General features: G+C 39.3%; 1 protein-coding gene across 5 annotated transcripts in view; it reads right to left on the bottom strand.

Moving 5' to 3' along the window:
- MXI1 (MAX interactor 1, dimerization protein) overlaps nucleotides 1-18,250 on the bottom strand; it is an 81,137-nt gene that overhangs the window by 46,867 nt on the left and 16,020 nt on the right. For 3 of the 5 annotated variants that reach the window (XM_045438859.1, XM_045438862.1, XM_045438860.1), the window contains exon 2: nucleotides 15,581-15,713. In XM_045438859.1, the coding sequence (XP_045294815.1) occupies nucleotides 15,581-15,713 (133 nt within the window). Of the gene's footprint in view, nucleotides 1-7,568; nucleotides 7,648-15,580; nucleotides 15,714-17,140; nucleotides 17,418-18,250 lie in introns of those variants that run through there. The other 2 variants (XM_045438861.1, XM_045438863.1) reach the window with 2 other exon arrangements.

Genomic DNA, 18,250 nt, shown 5'->3' with positions numbered 1-18,250 from the left:
TGCTCTCCTGAGTTCTGTGAGTAGTTCTAGTGAATTAACAAACTTGAGGGGATTGTGAGAACCCCCAAATTGGTAGCCAGATAGTCAGAAGGGTAGGTGGCCTAGAGACTCCTGAATTTACAGCTGGCATCTGTAGTGAGGGCAGTCATGTTGAGGACTGCACCTTAGACTTGTGGACGCTGTGTTAACTGCAGGGTGTTGGCATCAGTATTGCAAACTACACCATGACCAAGTAGAGTTTACTCCAGGAATGCAAGACTGATTTAAGATTCAACAAAAATATCAATCACTGTAACTGACCACATTAACAGAATAAAAAAATACAGTATAGTATAATCTCAATAAGTGAAGAAAAAGCATTTGACAAAATTCAGCATCTATTAAAGATTTAAAACACACACACACACACACACACCTCATAAATTAAGAATTTCCTGGGGCGCCTGGGTGGCGCAGTCGGTTGGGCGTCCGACTTCAGCCAGGTCACGATCTCGCGGTCCGTGAGTTCGAGCCCCATGTCGGGCTCTGGGCTGATGGCTCAGAGCCTGGAGCCTGTTTCCGATTCTGTGTCTCCCTCTCTCTCTGCCCCTCCCCCGTTCATGCTCTGTCTCTCTCTGTCCCAAAAATAAATAAACGTTGAAAAAAAAAAAATTAAAAAAAAAAAAAAAAAGAATTTCCTGAACCTGTGAAAAGGCATCTACAAAAAATTATCATACTCCATGGTGAAAGGATGCATGTTTTCTCAAGATGAGGAACAAGGTAAGGATGTTCACTCTCACTACTTCTATGTAGCACTGTATTAGAGGTCCTCACCAGTAAAATAAGGCAGGAAAAAGAAATATATAGAATGGAAAGGAAGAAGTAAAAATATCTTTACTGTAAACAACATCATTTATCATCTATTTAGAAAACCCTAAGGAATATACAAATTATTAAAATATACCAAATTCAATTGCCATTTACAATAATAGCATCAAAGAATAATAAATACTTAAGGATAAATTTAACAAATACGTACATTACTCACATTCTGAAAAACTACAAAATATTGCTGAACTTTAAAAACATCTAGGGGCACCTGACTTCGGCTCAGGTCACGATCTATGGTTCGTGAGTTTGAGCCTTGCATCAGGCTCTGTGCCGACAGCTCAGAGCTTGGAGCCTGCTTTGGATTCTGTGTCTCCCCCTGTCTCTCTGCCCCTCTCTCACTTGTGCTCTCTCTCTCAAAAATAAATAAACATTTAAAAAATAAAACATAAAAAACATCTAAATAATTGACAAAATGAAGAGACATACCATATTCATTAATAGAAAGACACAATATCGTTCACATGTGTCAGGTCTCCACAAATTAATCTATAGAGTCAATGCAATCCCCATCAAAATTCTAGTAGGCTTTATTATAGAAACTGACAAGCAGATTTTATAATGTATCTTAAATTGCAAAAGACCTAAAATAGTCAAAGGAACTTTTGAAAAAAGGAGCACATTGGAAGACTTACACTACCTGATTCCATGACTTATTAAAAAAAAACAACAACAAAACAAACTATAGTAATGAAGACACTATGGTTTTGAAATAAAATAAATATTTTGATCAATGGACCAATCATAGATTTGCACATATATGGTCAAATGATTTTTTACAAAGATGCTAAGGTAATTCAATGTAGAAAATATAGTCTTTTCAAAAAATAGTACTAGAACAACCAGATGTCTATTTGCCAAAAAATGGTATTTAGCCCTTGCCTCACACCTTCTACAAAAATTAACTCTAAATAAAGCTTAGATCTAAATGTAAAACCTAAAACTGTAAGACTGCCTAGAAGAAAACAAGAGAAAATACTCATGATCTTGGATTATGAAAAGATTTCTTAGGACATAAGGAGCATGAACAATAAATGACAAATATCGACTGGACTTCATCAAAATATGCAACTTTGGTTCTTCAAAAGACACTGTTAAGAAAATGATAAAGGCTGGGGCGCCTGGGTGGCTTAGTCGGTTAAGTGTCCAACTTTGACTCAGGTCATGATCTCACTATGAGTTCGTGCCCTGAACTGGGCGCTGTGCTGACAGCTCAGAGCCTGGAGCCTGCTTCAGATTCTGTGTCTCCATCTCTCTGCCCCTTCCCTGCTGGCACTCTGTCTCTCTCTCAAAAATAAATAAGCATTTAAAAAAAATGATAAAGGTAAACCACTGAGTAGGAGAAAACATTTGCAAAACACATACACGGTAAAGAACTTATATCCAGAATTTGCAAAGAATACTTTACAGCTCAACAAGAAAACAACTCAAGAGAAGAAATGCAGAAAATATAATCAGACACTTCACCAAAGAAGATATATCAATACCAAACAAGCATATATAAAGATGCCCCTGATTATCAGTTATAAGGAAAATGCAAAGTAAACCAGAAGCTATCATGACCCACCCGCTAGAATGGCTAAAATTTACAAAGACTGACAGTACCAAGGGCCATCCAGGTTGTGGAGCTACTGAAAGTCTCTTACGCTGCTAGTCAGAATGTAAAATGGGTACAGACACTTTGGAGAATGGTTTGGCAATTTCTTTATAAAGTTAAATATACACTTACTCCATGACTCAGTAATGTCACTCCTAGGTACATATATACACAAAGAGCTGTTCGTGAAAGTACATGGCATCTTTACTTATAATAGCTAAAAACTATATGCAACCTAAATGTCTATCAACTGGTGAATGGATAAACAAATTGTGGTAGATTCATACAATGGACTATTACTCAGCAATATAGAGAACTGAACTGTTGAAATACAGAACACCATGAATGAATCTCAAAGAACACTATGCTAAGCGCGCCTGAGTGGCTCAGTCAGTCTAGTGTCCGACTTCAGCTCAGGTCATGACCTCATGGTTCATGGGTTCGAGCCCCACTTTGAACTCTGCGCTGACAACTCAGAGCCTGGAGCCTGCTTTGAATTCTGTGTCTCCCTCTCTCTCTCTTTGCCTCTTCCCTACTTGTGCTCTTCCTCTCTCTCAAAAATAAACATTAAAAAAAAAAACCCAAAACCCTATGCTAAGTGAAAGAAATCTGACACAAAAGAGTATGTATATGCTTTTATTTATATAAAACTGTAAAAATGGCAAAACTGCAGTGACAGAACAGTTCAGAAGTTGCCAGGAACAAGAGGTACAGATAGGAAACTGTCAAGAAGCATGAGGTAATATTTTGAGGTGATGAAAATGTTCTATATCATAATTTTGCTGGAGATTGTATGATTGTATACATATGTCAAGCCACTGAATTATATACTAAAAACTGGGGGTTTTTATTGTATAGAAATTATATCCAAACAAAACTTATTTTTTAAAAAAGTAGTAAGCCTCATCCAGAAATTGAGGCAATAATCTAATGTACCACAAAGTACTAAAAAATGAGAGTAAAATATTAATTCCTTATCGTGGGAGACTAATAATATAAATTACTAGAAAGTACATAATTTAAAAACATCATTCCTTTGGGAAATATCTATATTTATGTCCACTTAGGGGCGCCTGGGTGGCGCAGTCGGTTAAGCATCCGACTTCAGCCAGGTCACGATCTCGCGGTCCGTGAGTTCGAGCCCCGCGTCGGGCTCTGGGCTGATGGCTCAGAGCCTGGAGCCTGCTTCCAATTCTGTGTCTCCCTCTGTCTCTGCCCCTCCCCCGTTCATGCTCTGTCTCTCTCTGTCTCAAAAATGAATAAAACATTAAAAAAAAAAAAAAATTAAAAAAAAAAATTTTTCATTTCTGGCATACAATTAATCTGCTGTTAGTTAAGAGTATAGACAGTCAAGTCTTCATCTTCTGTAACAGGAAATCAATAGATAATAAGCAGGACAAGCTTCTCGTTTATTTATTTAAATATTTATTTATTTTTGAGAGATAGCACAGGGGAGTGGCAGACAGAGGGAGAGAGAGAATCCCAAGCCAGCTCTGCCCCTGTCAGCATAGAGCCCAGAAACCAAAAGGGGGTTTGATCTCATGAACCCTAAGATCATGACCTAAGCCCGAAGTCAAGAGTCAGATACTTAATTGACTAAGCCACCTAGGCTCCCTGCTTCTTATTTAGAAATAAAAAAGCAGGGGCACCTGGCTGGCTTGGTTGGAAGAGCATGCAACTCTTGATCATGGGATTATTAGTTCAAGCCCCACACTGGGAGTAGAGATTACTTAATAAATGAAAGCTCAAAAAAAATAAATAAATAAGAAAGCAAACAGCCGAAGAAATTGTTATATCGTTGGAAGTGGTAGCGTCTAGGAAGTAGAAAATGGAAGGGGAAAGATAAGGCAGGGAAATGTTATTCTTCTTTATAAGCCACTTGGTATTAATGGACTCTTGCTACTATATACAACTATTACTTTTTAAACATGTTATGAATTTAAAATAAAAGACAACTACCTCACTTTCTATTCTTAGCAGTGCCAGAAATTAAGAAGTATCTAATACATACTAAAGTTACACATTATTTATGAAATAATCACTTCTTAGGTGAGAGAGCAATATTAAAAACTACAGATAGAAGCGCCTGGATGGCTTAGTCGGCTAAGCGTCCAACTTGGGCTCAGATCATGATCTCACAGTTCATGGGTTCAAACCCCGCGTCAGGCTCCGTGCTGATGCTCAGAGCCTGGATCCTCCTTCAGATTCTGTGTGTGTCTCTCTCTCTGCCCCTCCTCCGCTCACACTCTTATCTGTTTCTCTCAAAAATAAAATTAAAAAAAATTTTTTTAATTTTTAAAAGAACCACAGGGAATTTTGAAATTAAAATTATTGCTCTTAAGCATACTTCCAAAAGTTAAAACAGGATATTTAATGTGTGATAACACATTCTATTACAGAGCAACATTCTAAAAATGTTTAAAGATGGAGAAAATATCAGGGGGCTTGGGTAGCTCTGTCGGTTAAGCATCTGACTTTGGCTTGTGTCATGATCTCATGGTCCTGGAGTTCAAGCCCCACATCAGGCTCTGTGCTGACAGCTCAGAGCCTGGAGTCTGCTTCAGATTCTGTGTCTCCCTCTCTCTCTGCCCCTCCCCTGCTTGTGCTCTGTCTTTCTCAAAAATAAACAAACATTTAAAAAACGGAGAAAATAGGGGCACCTGGGTGGCTCAGTCGGTTGAGAGTCCAACTTCGGTTCAGGTCATGATCTCACAGTTTGTGGGTTCGAGCCCCGCAACAGGCTCTGTGCTGACCGCTTGCTCGGAGCCTGAAGCCTGCTTCAGATTCTGTGTCTCCTACTCTCTCTGCCCCTCCCCCGTTCACGCTTTGTCTCACTCTGTTTCTCAAAAATAAATGTAAAAAAAAAAAAAAAAAAAAAAAAAAATTAAAAAAAATGGAGAAAATATAGGTGATTTCCTAAATCCCTTGACTTCAAAATTGTAATTTGATATTTTAGGATAGAGTTGGGCATGAAATAGACATTCAGTAGTTACTTTGGTGGGAAAAGAAATGAATAGAACCATAATTAACAGCATTACTTATAATATAAAGCCCATTTTTTTTTGAAATTGATCCTAAGTTTTATTGTTAATATATTACATTCTTCTCTATAGGACTAGATGTTATGCATCTATTTCAAAGAATCTTACTAAGAGAAGTACATCACACAGAAAAGTGATTCTCAAAGAGAGTAGTAGAAGAGAGGCTGGCAGGACAGCTGAATCTCCTTGCTTTGGTAGCTGTAGGAGAATGGAGGTACCTTTTTCCAACTGGCTACACTCCCTACTTCTAACCTCTTATTGGTTTATTTCAAGTTTTGAAGGCTTCATTGCTTAATATTTATGCATTCATTCATTCATTCATTCATTCACTACACCTTTAGTTCTTTTTAGCATCTGTCACATGTTCAAGACTCATCTTACTGCAATAAACAGGAATGGGCAATTTTCTTTTTCTTTTACACTTCTACTGAGGTATAATATGCATACTATAAAATTCACCCATTTTAAGTATACAGTTCAGTGAGATTCAGTAAATTTATACAGTTGCATAACCTTTATCACAACCTAGTTTTAGGACACTTCTATCACCCCCAAAAGTTTCCTCATGCCCATTCACAGCCAATTTCCACTCCCATTTCCTAGACCACCACTGATCTGCTTTCTAATTTCTATAGTTTTCCCTTTTTTATAAATTTCACATGATGGAATCATGTGAAATATGTACTATTAAGTATCTGACTTCATTTAATGTTTTTGAGGTTCATCCACTTTGTTATACATATGAGTAGTTTATTTTTATTGCTCAAAGTATTTCCATTGTATGCATATACTGCATTTTGTTTGTCCATTCATTCACCAGCTTATGGATATTTTGTTTCCAGTGTTTGGTGATTATGAAGAATGCTATGACCATTCACACTCAAGTATTCCTGTGGACATGTAGAATAGGAGACCTTCATCTCATAGGACAGTGTTTCACACTTGTTACACTCTATCATTAACATCCAAGTTATTTACCACATCTATGAAAAAGGCCAACAGTATGAAACACTTATTGGTACTTAGTAAGTTAATATTAAATTCCTACTAATACTTAAATGTTTGTTTAAAGAATAAAAGAAACGTTACTCAGCAATTTTGATAATATGGGCTTCAACTTCAATGTTAAAAACACAAACATAACTTTGTCTGCAATAAGGATACCTGTCACAAAATTACAATGAGAATAACGACATTAAACACCCCTATATTTCATACAAAGCAATCAATTGTGCCTAAGTCTCTCTAAAAGTCTTGTCAAAAATATGTGAACATTTCATTCAAAAATACCTTCAGATCTACATGATCATGCTCAAAGTATTCAGCTATTCATTTAGTATTTAATGAGTAGCACCTACACTAGGAATATAAATACTGTAAAATTACAAAGTCTCTACCCTCGTATAACTCACGTTCCATCATCCACTTTTTGCAAATAAATAAATAAGGCATAACTCATTAAAAAAATTACAACTATATAACATACACTATGACTTTGGCATTATATCCTTACAATAGTTAAGTAACCACCATGTAATTCTATTTAATTAATTTATATATAAAGATGTTTAACTTTTATGTAGATAAATTGTTTTGTTTCTTTAAATGGATGAAATGTGGTGTTTGTGATAAATTCCATAAAAATATTAGACTCTGGGTTTTTGGTAACCTCCCTAAAAAACCATGATTCTATAGAAAAATGAGATTCAAATACTTCTTTTTGGCATACTGTACTATTTCCAGGAATGTAACCTGCCTTCCAAAGGACAATGGACTGGATAATAGTTAAAATGATAATGTTAAGAATATCAAATGGTTTTAGAACCAGACTAGTTTTAAATTTTAAATTGTAACTTCTGCGGACTGTTACCAACAAAGACTACAGAAACCAATCCTAACACGTTCCGTATTAAAAACAATATATCGCCCAGAGTTTTGTGGAATCTGAAAATCACTTTTTTCCTGGTATTCATATAGAAGACATATACTATCACACAAGTCTATGGTAATCAAGACTTAAAACCTCAAAATTTACATTTCCTCTAATACCAAAACAAACTTACCTTTTACCCGCTAGTCTCTCATTACATAAAAAGAAAGGTTCTTTACAGTTCCTCAAAGAGAATCCTAAATTGTCCATGTCTAATTAATCAAAATAAGAATAAAGGAAAATCAGTTGTTTTGTCAAAATATGTGACAAATTTATGTTCTTCTATATTTAAAATTATATTCTTCTATAATTAAAATTATGTTCTATATTAAAAATTATGTTCTTCTGTATTTAAAATTATATTCTTCTATAATTTAAAAATGCCCATTTCAAATGGCTTCAAAGCTCTCATCATGTGGCCTCCACAAATGGTGTTTACATAGTGTTCTCAAAAGACTATCAAAAATATTTCCCATGATAAACAAACATAAGGAAATAAATACCGCACAGAAACCCTTTTATCCAATGTCATAAAACTAAATAAAAAGAAAATCCACAATACTTTTCCCTGAAATGTATGAAGCAACGTTAATAACAAAATTATCTATCAAACCAAATATTTTCTAAGAAATTAGTTACTTAGATAAAATGCAAGGAATTTCACTTACATTAAGTTATGGAATCCCTATATCTCCCTGAATGTATGTTAAAGTTAATCAATGAATAAGTATATACTAGGAGTCTACAGCATTTCTACAAGAACCTATTGTAATCTTTTCTATAAATCTAAATAATTTAATCTGTATACTGTCATCTAATAAATAAAAACAGCCATGTTTATGACATCTTACTGACTTGTATTATTTACCATTTTATTGTATACATATATTTCCAAACATACCATAAACTCTATTGTAGGGAAGCATGTATAGCAACATTTTTATATATATATATATATATATATATATATATATATATATATATATATAGTGTCAGTTCAATACATTTGGTTACTAATTACCTTTAAGAAAGCAGTCTCAGTAGCTATAGTGAAAAAGGAAGCAAATTACAAAAGTTGAAAAATATTGGTGGGAAGGCATTAAAGTAGCAGATGCTGACCACATGTTTCAAGCATTTGGCAGAGCGGAAGAGGAGAGCACTAACACAAAAATTTCAGGGTACAGTCACTGAGTCTTAGTTTTTTTTTTTTTTTTTTAATGTTTTATTTATTTTTGAGAGAGAGAAAGAGCGAGCGAGCAAGCAGGTGAGGGGCAGAGAGAGAGGGAGACACAGAATCTGAAGCAGGCTCCAGGCTGTCAGCTGTCAGCACAGAGACCGACGCGGGGCTTGAACTCACAAACTGTGAGATCATGACCTGAGCTGAAGTCGGACACTTAACAGACTGAGCCACTCAGGCACCCCTTTAAGTAAATTATTACTGAGGATTATTTGCTGATCCTAGAGAAACAAATCCAGGGATCTGTCTCACCTCCTAGTTCTACCTGTGCAAGTTACCTTGCATTGCATGCCAGTCCAGTTTCCTCATCAAAAAAATAGGGAAAATATTTTCATTTTACCTCACAGAACTGTTATGAAATTCAAATGACGTAATAATGTACATTACAGGTATTTATGCATAAGTAGTATATTAAATGTAAGGGGTTACTATTCATTATTATTGAAGATGGATTCTACTCTTTGAGCCAACAATTCTAATTCTTCATGTTTATCCGAAGGATCTAGGTGGACAAATGCACAGAGGTATCTGCACAAAGTTGTCTGTTCATAGTGCCCTGTTTCAAATGAAAAAAATCTAAAAATAACTTAAATGTCATCAATGGATGACTGGGTTAACGAATTATGGTATACACATGAATCAGAGTATCATACTATAATTAAAAATGATTTAACAGATGGGTATGAACATGAAAAAACATTCAAGATAAGAGAAAGCAAGACTGCAAAAGGTTCAATTCTTGAGATGCCTGCCTTCATTTATCAAACTTAATCAGGTCCTCTGTTATGCCCCCCATGGAATCCTATATTTCCCTCATATTAAACTCATCACAGTTTGAAATAATATATTTATATATTTACTTGACAACATGTGTGTCCTTCATTAAATGGTAACGAAGATGGTGTGTACACACACATACACAGCCGGCAGGGGGGGTGGGGAGCGCAGGGATGGGGGAAGGCTGCCAGTACTTTAAAATGTAGGAAGCCAAAATGAAAAATAAAAATAAACAAAAAATATGCACACTTAAATTACATTGGCATTACTGATCAAAATTGGGACCCAGAAATATACTTGGTCAAACCATATCATCAAACCTCTTTGATTAGATTTCTGTTTGGAAAACAGCTTCACTTAAGATATCATACTATACCCAAAAGGAGGTAACGCTGTTTCATTTGTAAGGAGAAATCTAGAAGGAAAAAGCTTTCTTCAGGCCAACAGTCTCATCTGGTTAGAATGATGCATAAAATCCAGACTGATCTTAAACCAACCACCACTTATAGTTAAATAGGTATCTCTTACCATCTCTAGGCCACATGAGTTTTAATCACAAAATGAGTGTTAATATCTTACCTTCATAAAGCAGAGAACTATACCAAATGAAATCCTGAATTCCCTTTCTAAAATTTGTGATCTTCTACATCATGTATTCAATATTCTGGCAAAAGGCTGCTCATCAAATAGGAACATAAGCAGCTGTCCTACTGACTTATAAGTCATGATCATCATGTCTCCTTGAAACAATACTTCCACAGGGAGTATGTCCTTTAGAAACTCTGCAACAGTAAACTTCTGTTTCAATGAAGCATTTAATGGAAAGTCTGAGTTTGTTTAGAGTGAGGCATATAAATAATTCTTGAGAATTTTTCATTTAAACTTGGTTTTAGTCAAAGACAGAATATCACAGAAAACATTACATAGGCTGTGTTAATCACTCAACGTTTGGAAAATACTGAAGAACAATACTAATATCACAAAGAATTTAACTGCTACTAATCTCTACTTTTGTCCTGAAACTTTGGGAATTTTCTACTCGACAGAGACTCAGAAACTATTTCTTGATACAGAAAATTTGAAAAGCACAGAATAGTAAAAAGAAATTTCACAATAACTATATGGTTTCATTCAACTATTTAGTTGAACAAATAGGTGCATGTTTAAAAATAAAAACAGAAGATATAACAAATTTCAAATTACTTCTACTGGAAAAAATCCTCTACAACTATCCTAAAAAAAGAATTCACCACTATTCCCCCCAAAAACTAATAATGCACAAAGGCAGCTCAAAAGGCTACAAACCTGAAAACATAACACTACAATCATTCCCTCTAAGACTAACATATTTAATTATTCTGTAGTTTTAAGAAAAGTTAGGGGCGCCTGGGTGGCGCAGTCGGTTGAGCGTCCGACTTCAGCCAGGTCACGATCTCGCGGTCCGTGAGTTCGAGCCCCGCGTCGGGCTCTGGGCTGATGGCTCAGAGCTTGGAGCCTGTTTCCGATTCTGTGTCTCCCTCTCTCTCTGCCCCTCCCCCGTTCATGCTCTGTCTCTCTCTGTCCCAAAAATAGATAAACGTTGAAAAAAAAAAAAAAAAATTAAAAAAAAAAAAAAAAAGAAAAGTTAAACTAAAGCCTTACAAGCAAAAGGAAAGTTGTTTTGTTTTTCGATGTCCTCAATCCTAAGCAGGTGGAACTGAAATATAGCTGTTATTGTGAGATTCCTTAATATCCAAAAAATACCAAATAGAATAAATTTTTCTCAACTTAAAATTCAAGCATAAATTGGTACTTACTACCACTTCCTACATCATCTTAAAACAATGCAACTGCTATGTGTCATAAGCTCATACCAACATTTACTGCCAATATTTGATAGACTTGTGGTTCTTACATATATAAGTTTTAATATTTTTCGTGACAAGATGACAATGAATGTTCTTTAAAATTAAGTGCAACATTCTACAGTCTACTATAATATACTTACAGACTATATTATAGTATACTATAATATACACTTAGTATATTATAGTAGTTTGAGTTTTTTACTCTTCAAATACTACATATTATTTTCCCTTCCAGATGTATTATTGTTAACGTCCTTTAGGATACAAAGTAATCAGGGGTGCCTGGGTGGCTCAGTCGGTTAAGCATCTGACTCTTGGTTTCAGAACAGGTCATGATTTTGTGGCTTTGGGAGTTCAAGCCCTGCATTGGGCTCTGTGCTGGCAGCATGGAGCCTGCTTGGGATTCGGTTTCTCGCTCTCTCTCTCTTTCTCCCCCCTCCCCTACTTGTGCTGTCTCTATCTCTCTCAAAATAAATAAATAAATAACTTTAAAAAAAAAAGTATTCAGAGTATGCCAAAGCAGGAATTGCATAATTTTTCCTTCCAGAGTTGAATATGATACTCAGCACAAAAGAGAAACTCAATTCCTAAAGAAGGCAGTCTACCTGGAGATTGAAAACCTTCCATTCTTTAAGAAACACCTACGATGTACAAAGCACTATAATAGTTACTGGGGATAAATCCTTAAGCAGTAGAGATTCAATTTCTGCTTTCATATAGCTTCTAGTCCGATGAATGAGACATGAATTCTTCAGTCAGAGAACTGTATGTATCTACAAACTGTATATTCACAAACGTGCCATCAGGTACGTAACTACCTTATCTACTTTGGCAGATGAAGAAAAGCTTCCCAGAAGTTATGACTGAGTGGAAATGAGTGTTATTAGACAGACACAATTTGGCAAAAGGGGAAAGAACAGAATATGTGCAAAGACGGTGAAGCAGGAGGAAACATGGTGTACTGAAGGAACTGAAAGGCAGCTAGCCAATATAATTAATCAGAATTGTATATGGGGCAGGAGTGGTTGCACAGATACAAGTTAGGAGGTTATGATGGTTCTCCAGGTTGAGAGATGGATGGTATCTCATCAGGAGGGTCGTAATGAAGATAAGAGAAAAGAAGGTAAATTCATGAAGTATTTAGGAGAAAATCAGCATTACAGTGAAGCCAGGCAGACTAGTGTTAGTAGAGTTCTAAAGCTGACAGATCTTGAAATTTTTCAGTTGTGAGACCAAAGAGTTAAAACGCTGGGAATTTAAGCTTATCTGATGCTCCTCAATGAGCCAGATAGCAATTGCAGCCAGGTTTTCTAATACCAGTAACATCTCAGGAAGGGTAATTTCAGGAAATGTGCCAGAAGGCCATGACCAAGACTACAGTAAAGTCAACCAGGTATTTAAAAAATAATTACATATTATAGATCCCACTTCTGAATTGTCAGTTAGAAGGATACCAAAAGATGAAATTACTGAGATTTTCAAGGTACATGCTTGTAATACCACATTACATCACTTATTTTCTCTCCTTTGTACTTGTGTGAAAATAAGATTTCAAGACTTATAATATTAGAAGTTAACATTCACCCATAAATTTATAAAATAACATTTTATATCAGGAAGACCATATTATACCTGACAATATTAGGGGGGAAAAATCAACCAACATTATATCTAAAAGATCCTACAATGTCAGAGAAATGACATTGTATGACATACAACATACCCAACATCCAAGATGCCTATCAGTAACAACTTCGACACAAGTGCTTTTTGTTCCCGAAAATAAAACAAATATACTCATAACTCTATTCCTTTCCTTGTTTAAGATGACTACAAGTGTAAATTTTTACAAGTATTCTTTCTCTATGTATATATGTGTATATATATGTATATATACATATATGTATACATGCTCTATGTAACCAATATAATAAAATTTCTTTTAAGTCCAGTAATAGGCTTAAGGTTAACAGAAGTCTATAAGGTCTCCTTCAAATGGACTAACAACCCCATTTCCACATACCCTGGCACTGGAAATTGATCCTTGGCTCCTCTAGTCCATGAAGCAGAAATTTTAAACGAATGTAAGGAAAAATAATTTCTAATGTTCCACTTAACATACTAGTTCTCATCTATAGGCCCCGGCCTAAACCCTACCCATGGGTGGACCTTAATACATTCTGAACTCTATTTCTTTCTCTTTCCTTCTTATTACTTACATTTCCATGAAAAATTATCTTCCTTAGCCTTGGGTGGTCCAGTATATACACAATTATTTTCCCATGGGTACTGTAAGAACAACATGGCATGCCTGTAGTTTTAAAATTTTTCTGATATGCTATGTTAAAACATATGGTAATTAGCACTGTGGTCCTACACACAATCACAGAATCCTAAAAGGAACACTACCACAAAAGAGAAACAGCACTGAGTCAAAACTCCAAGCTGAGCAAAGTGTAAGTCAACAGATGACAAAGACTTATTCATGACCTGCAACATAACTGGTAAAATCTAGAAATGAATGTCTAATTAATGCCTCTATAATCCTTGAATTGTTAGTAAAAATGTCACATCTGCAATGATGGAAGTGGTATATTGAATAACTAATATAGTAACTGATCTCTAAAAGTATCAATAAATCAGTGTCATAGAACTTCAGGGGAGGTAGGGACCTGTAAAATCCCTTCATTTTACAGATGAGAACAGAGATGAAGAGAAAATGTAACGATATCATTTACCTGATTTCTATAAAATAGGAAAAACTCAATAAATACTTGTAGCATAACAAAACCCAGGCCTGGTTTCCTATCTGGTACTCTCTGCACATCTCTAAATTAAAAAAAAAAAAAAAATTTTTTTTAACCTACACGTGGGTTGAAAAACCCATGAATTCTTGAATATAGATCCTAATTGCTGAGACATTAACCAGAGAAACTGTGAACAAGAAAATTTGTATTTATTGTTTTAATACTGTATATCATGTTACATATTTTCATCCCAAACCCATCATACTATAGCAAACCCTCTAGGCCCACACATAAAAATATAACATATCAAGTTCATGGGTAATTAGTTTTACAATTTTAAAAATTAAGTTTGAAAGATACAAAATAGTCTTAATGACGAAGCCAAAAAAGAAAACACAGCTTTAACGATTAGTCAAAGGGAGAAGAGTGAATCCTAGTTTTGCCTCAGCAATGTCAAAAATACAGAGTGGGAAGATCCAACCTTTTAAGCTTAATTATTATCTATAGGACCCTCAGGTTTCCTGCATCAATTAGTAAGAGCCCCTACTCCTGCTCTCTTCCCAACCTGCTTCTTCAAGTGACTACCCAACTACTTGTCCGGAGTTCTCCAAACTCTTCAAGCAAACTTAGTTACTGGGAGATTGCTCTGTACCTCTCCAAAAAAAATGCTTGTATTCTCTTTGGGAATCAGGAAAAAAGGTCTCATTTAATTCCTCTTACTGATGGAAAAGACAACATCTGCTGATTTTAAGATGGCCTTTTGAAAACTTCCTATGAGATGAATCCTTAGAATTTGCTGGCCCTCTGGGACAAAACACTGAAAGAGACAGCCAGACACTACCAAAAGTTTTCAAAAAATGGAAGTCAACTGTGTCTGAATACACCCAGACAAGCATTTTCTAGGGACCTCTTTGGACTGAAAAATAAGCATATTCTTTGTGTCATTTGTTGTTTTTAATTTAAAATCTCCCTTACCAATTCAATCTTACCCAATAAGAGACGACACTTTCATAGCATGGTCTTCCCTTTCATCCATAAACAACAAATAGACCATGCCCACTAACTTCCTACTCTAAATATTTTTATTCCTTTAACAAAACCCTTGATTCTGCTTTATATCCTGCCTGAGCTATTTCTGGGTTTTAGAAATTCTTGGATCATCCAAGTTTAAGGCTGGCCCAAGATTACTTTTAGCACGCGGTTGCATGCATGGACACATGCTGTGAAGTCCCTCAACTTATTGTCCCTCTCCATCCGTCACAGACCTCCTGGCTTAATCCCAGCAAGAACTCTTTAGTGGTCTTTCGGATTCCACTTCTTCCCTTCCACACAAAGTCAGGTTAGCATATCCAGAGTTTATTATTTTAAAAGGGCCAAATCTTCAAGGACGGTCGCAAAGGAACTCATTTGGCTATTATTCAGTGCTGCTCTAGACTTGGTATTAGAGAACTGAGGTCACCAGGGCCTGCATTTTTGCCTGAGCCTGTGCTCCCTCCCACCAGCAGCCCTTTCTAAACCTCCTCCCACAGCTTGCTACCTGTTGGCAGTGCTGGTGTTGCTGCTCCCGTTGCTGTGTTTCTGTGCCCGGGTCAATCTCCTTGGGGGCTTTGAATGCTGCAGCCGCGGGCTCGGCATGGAGGGGAACGTTGAGGCATAGCCATGTTCACACTCTAAAGAGACAGCAAGAAAAAAAGATGTAACAGGAACATACCCAAATCCATGGACCCACAGATCGGAAGTCCCTGCAGTCACACACTGCTGAAAGCAACTGCAGGAAAAGAGGTAAAAATTTTTCCACTTTTTGGAAGATAAAATTCTCAGTCCTTGCCAGGACACCAAACCTGTGGCATCCACAGACCCAGCCCCGTCACCTGAAAGGTGAACAGACACCACCTCCTCAACCAAGTAAATTCTCCATCCTCTCCAAAATCCTCTTCGCCAAGAATTCTTGACTCAAACACGCCGCTTTGGGAGACTAGTTACCATTCTCCTCAGTTATCTCGCTGGCCTCAAAATCCCCCTTTAACTCTCCCCATTCTAGGTGTCTCCTCCCCAAGCGCCACATTTTCACGTACTTCAAACAATTCGATCGCCTTGTCTCAGAGGACATTTTCTCTCCTGCCACCAGTTTCAGAGGTCCTGCTCTTCGCTCCCCCGTGTCCTGACACCTGTCCCTGATGGGGTCCCATCTCCTCAAACCCCAGCTTCTCAGGGGCCCCTCCCCCACGGGTGGCCAGCCTCCTCCCCACTCGCTCTCTAGTTGGCCTCCCTTCCGACGCCCCGGGCCGGGTCTCCCCTACCCCTGCCCGCGCTGCTGCCGCCCCCTCCCTGCAGTGCGTCCTGCCCTCTCTCCTCCCCAAGTCCTCGGGTTCACGCCCACTCTCAGCACACACCCTCCAGCTGCTCCCGCCCCCCCCCCCACCGCCCCCAGATCCCCCTCACCCGCCTCGCCTCACCCTCCCCGCGCACACGTGCCACCCTCACACACACACGCACGCGCGGCCGCTCCCGCACCGCCCCCTCACGGGCTCCAGGTGCCTACCATCACCGCACCCTCCCCTCGCACCCCTGCTCACATTGCACCCCTGCCTCGCCTCCCCTCACACGCAACCCCGTCTCCCCTCACATGCGCTCCTGCCTCCTCTCACAGGCACTCCCCTCCTCACTCGCACCCCTGCTTCCCCTCACACGCACCTCTCCCTCCCCTCACGCGCCCTCCCCTCCTCACACACACCCCTGCCTCCCCTCGCACGCACCCCTCACGCACGCACCCCTCCTCACTCTAACCCGTCTCCCCTCACGCACGCATCCCTGCCTCCCCTCACACGCACCCCTCACGCACCCACCCCCGCCTCCCCTCACGCGCGCACCCCTCCTCACACACCCGTCCTTACACACGCACCCCTTCCTCCCCTCACACATCCCTGCTCACACACGCACCTCTCCCCTCACACTCACTCCACTCCTCACGCACGGACTCCGGTCCTCACACACGCACCCTCCCTCCCCTCACACGCCGCACCGCACTCGGAGGAGAGCGCGGGCTCAGGTGGTAGCGGAGGCGGCGGCGGCGGCGGCGGCGGCGCCCAGCCGTTACCTCGGTCCCGGCGCTCCAAAAACTCGGCCGCCTCAAGCAGGCGCTGCACGTTGATCATCCGCACCCGCTCCATGGGCACCGCTGGTGGCGACCGGGGCCTCTCCGCGTTCCCTTCCCCGGCCGACAGGAGGCGCCGCGGGCGGCTACAGGCCGGTGCCGCCCCGGGACATGTGCGGCGGGCGGGCGGGCCAGCCCGGCCGCGGCTCGGCGCGCTCTCCGCCGCCCTTGCCGCCCCCGCCGCGCCCGCCTCGCCCGCCGCCGCCGGCAGCCCGCGCGCGGTTTGTTTACCTCTCCGCGCGAGCACGGGGGAGGGGCGGGCGCAGCATCGAGGCCCGCCCCGTCCCGCCCCTTCCTCTGCCTCCTGGGAAATGTAGTCCCGCCCCTCTTACTGCACGCCGGGAGTGGTAGTATGCCGACCACTTCAGTGCGCCTGCGCCCTACCGAATTCCGCAATGGCCGCTGGGAGATGTAGTCCCGCTTAGCCTCGGTCTTCAGGGTGTAAGGACTAAGAAGTTATAGGCGCTTTACTTCTGGGAAGTAAGAATTTGAGCGAGGTCCCAGGAAGCTTCTTTCTTAGCGACTCCCAGCGGGTGCCCAGAAGCTAAAGCATTCTTTATCTGAAGTGCCATGTTCCAGCCCTCTGTCTAGTACTACTTTTTCCAGTAACTTCCATGCCTCAGTTTACCCATCGCAAAATGTGCTGTTCGGCCAGCACATACAGAAGCATTTGAAAAACCAAGATCACTGTTCAGAAACAAGGGATCTGATCCCGTCAGAGCCAGAGAGGGCTTCCATAAGGCCATTCTTCCCCCCCTTAGTTTCCACACAGTAGTTTTGTTTTTCATGGGTTTTTTAAATCTTATTTTTAAAAACTTCTTTCTCCTCAAGCCCCTCACTAGTGACTTTAGAGGCTCAAAAGCCTCTCTGGTGCTGCAAGTGAAGGATATAATTCAGTGGGTAAGTGATTTGGTGCTGAAGTCACACAGGGCTCAGTTCAGATCCTGACTCTGCTACTTACACTAGCTGCCTGGACTCTTAAGGCCTCATTTACTCATGTATAAAATGGATACGGTTACTCCATTTATCCAAACATTGAGGGCCTGTCATGTG

This window comes from Leopardus geoffroyi, chromosome D2 (assembly GCF_018350155.1).
Source record: "Leopardus geoffroyi isolate Oge1 chromosome D2, O.geoffroyi_Oge1_pat1.0, whole genome shotgun sequence".
In the NCBI taxonomy this organism is placed as follows: Eukaryota; Metazoa; Chordata; class Mammalia; order Carnivora; family Felidae; genus Leopardus; species Leopardus geoffroyi.
Note: the sequence above shows the minus strand (reverse complement) of the source record. Positions and strands in the feature narration are given on the sequence as shown.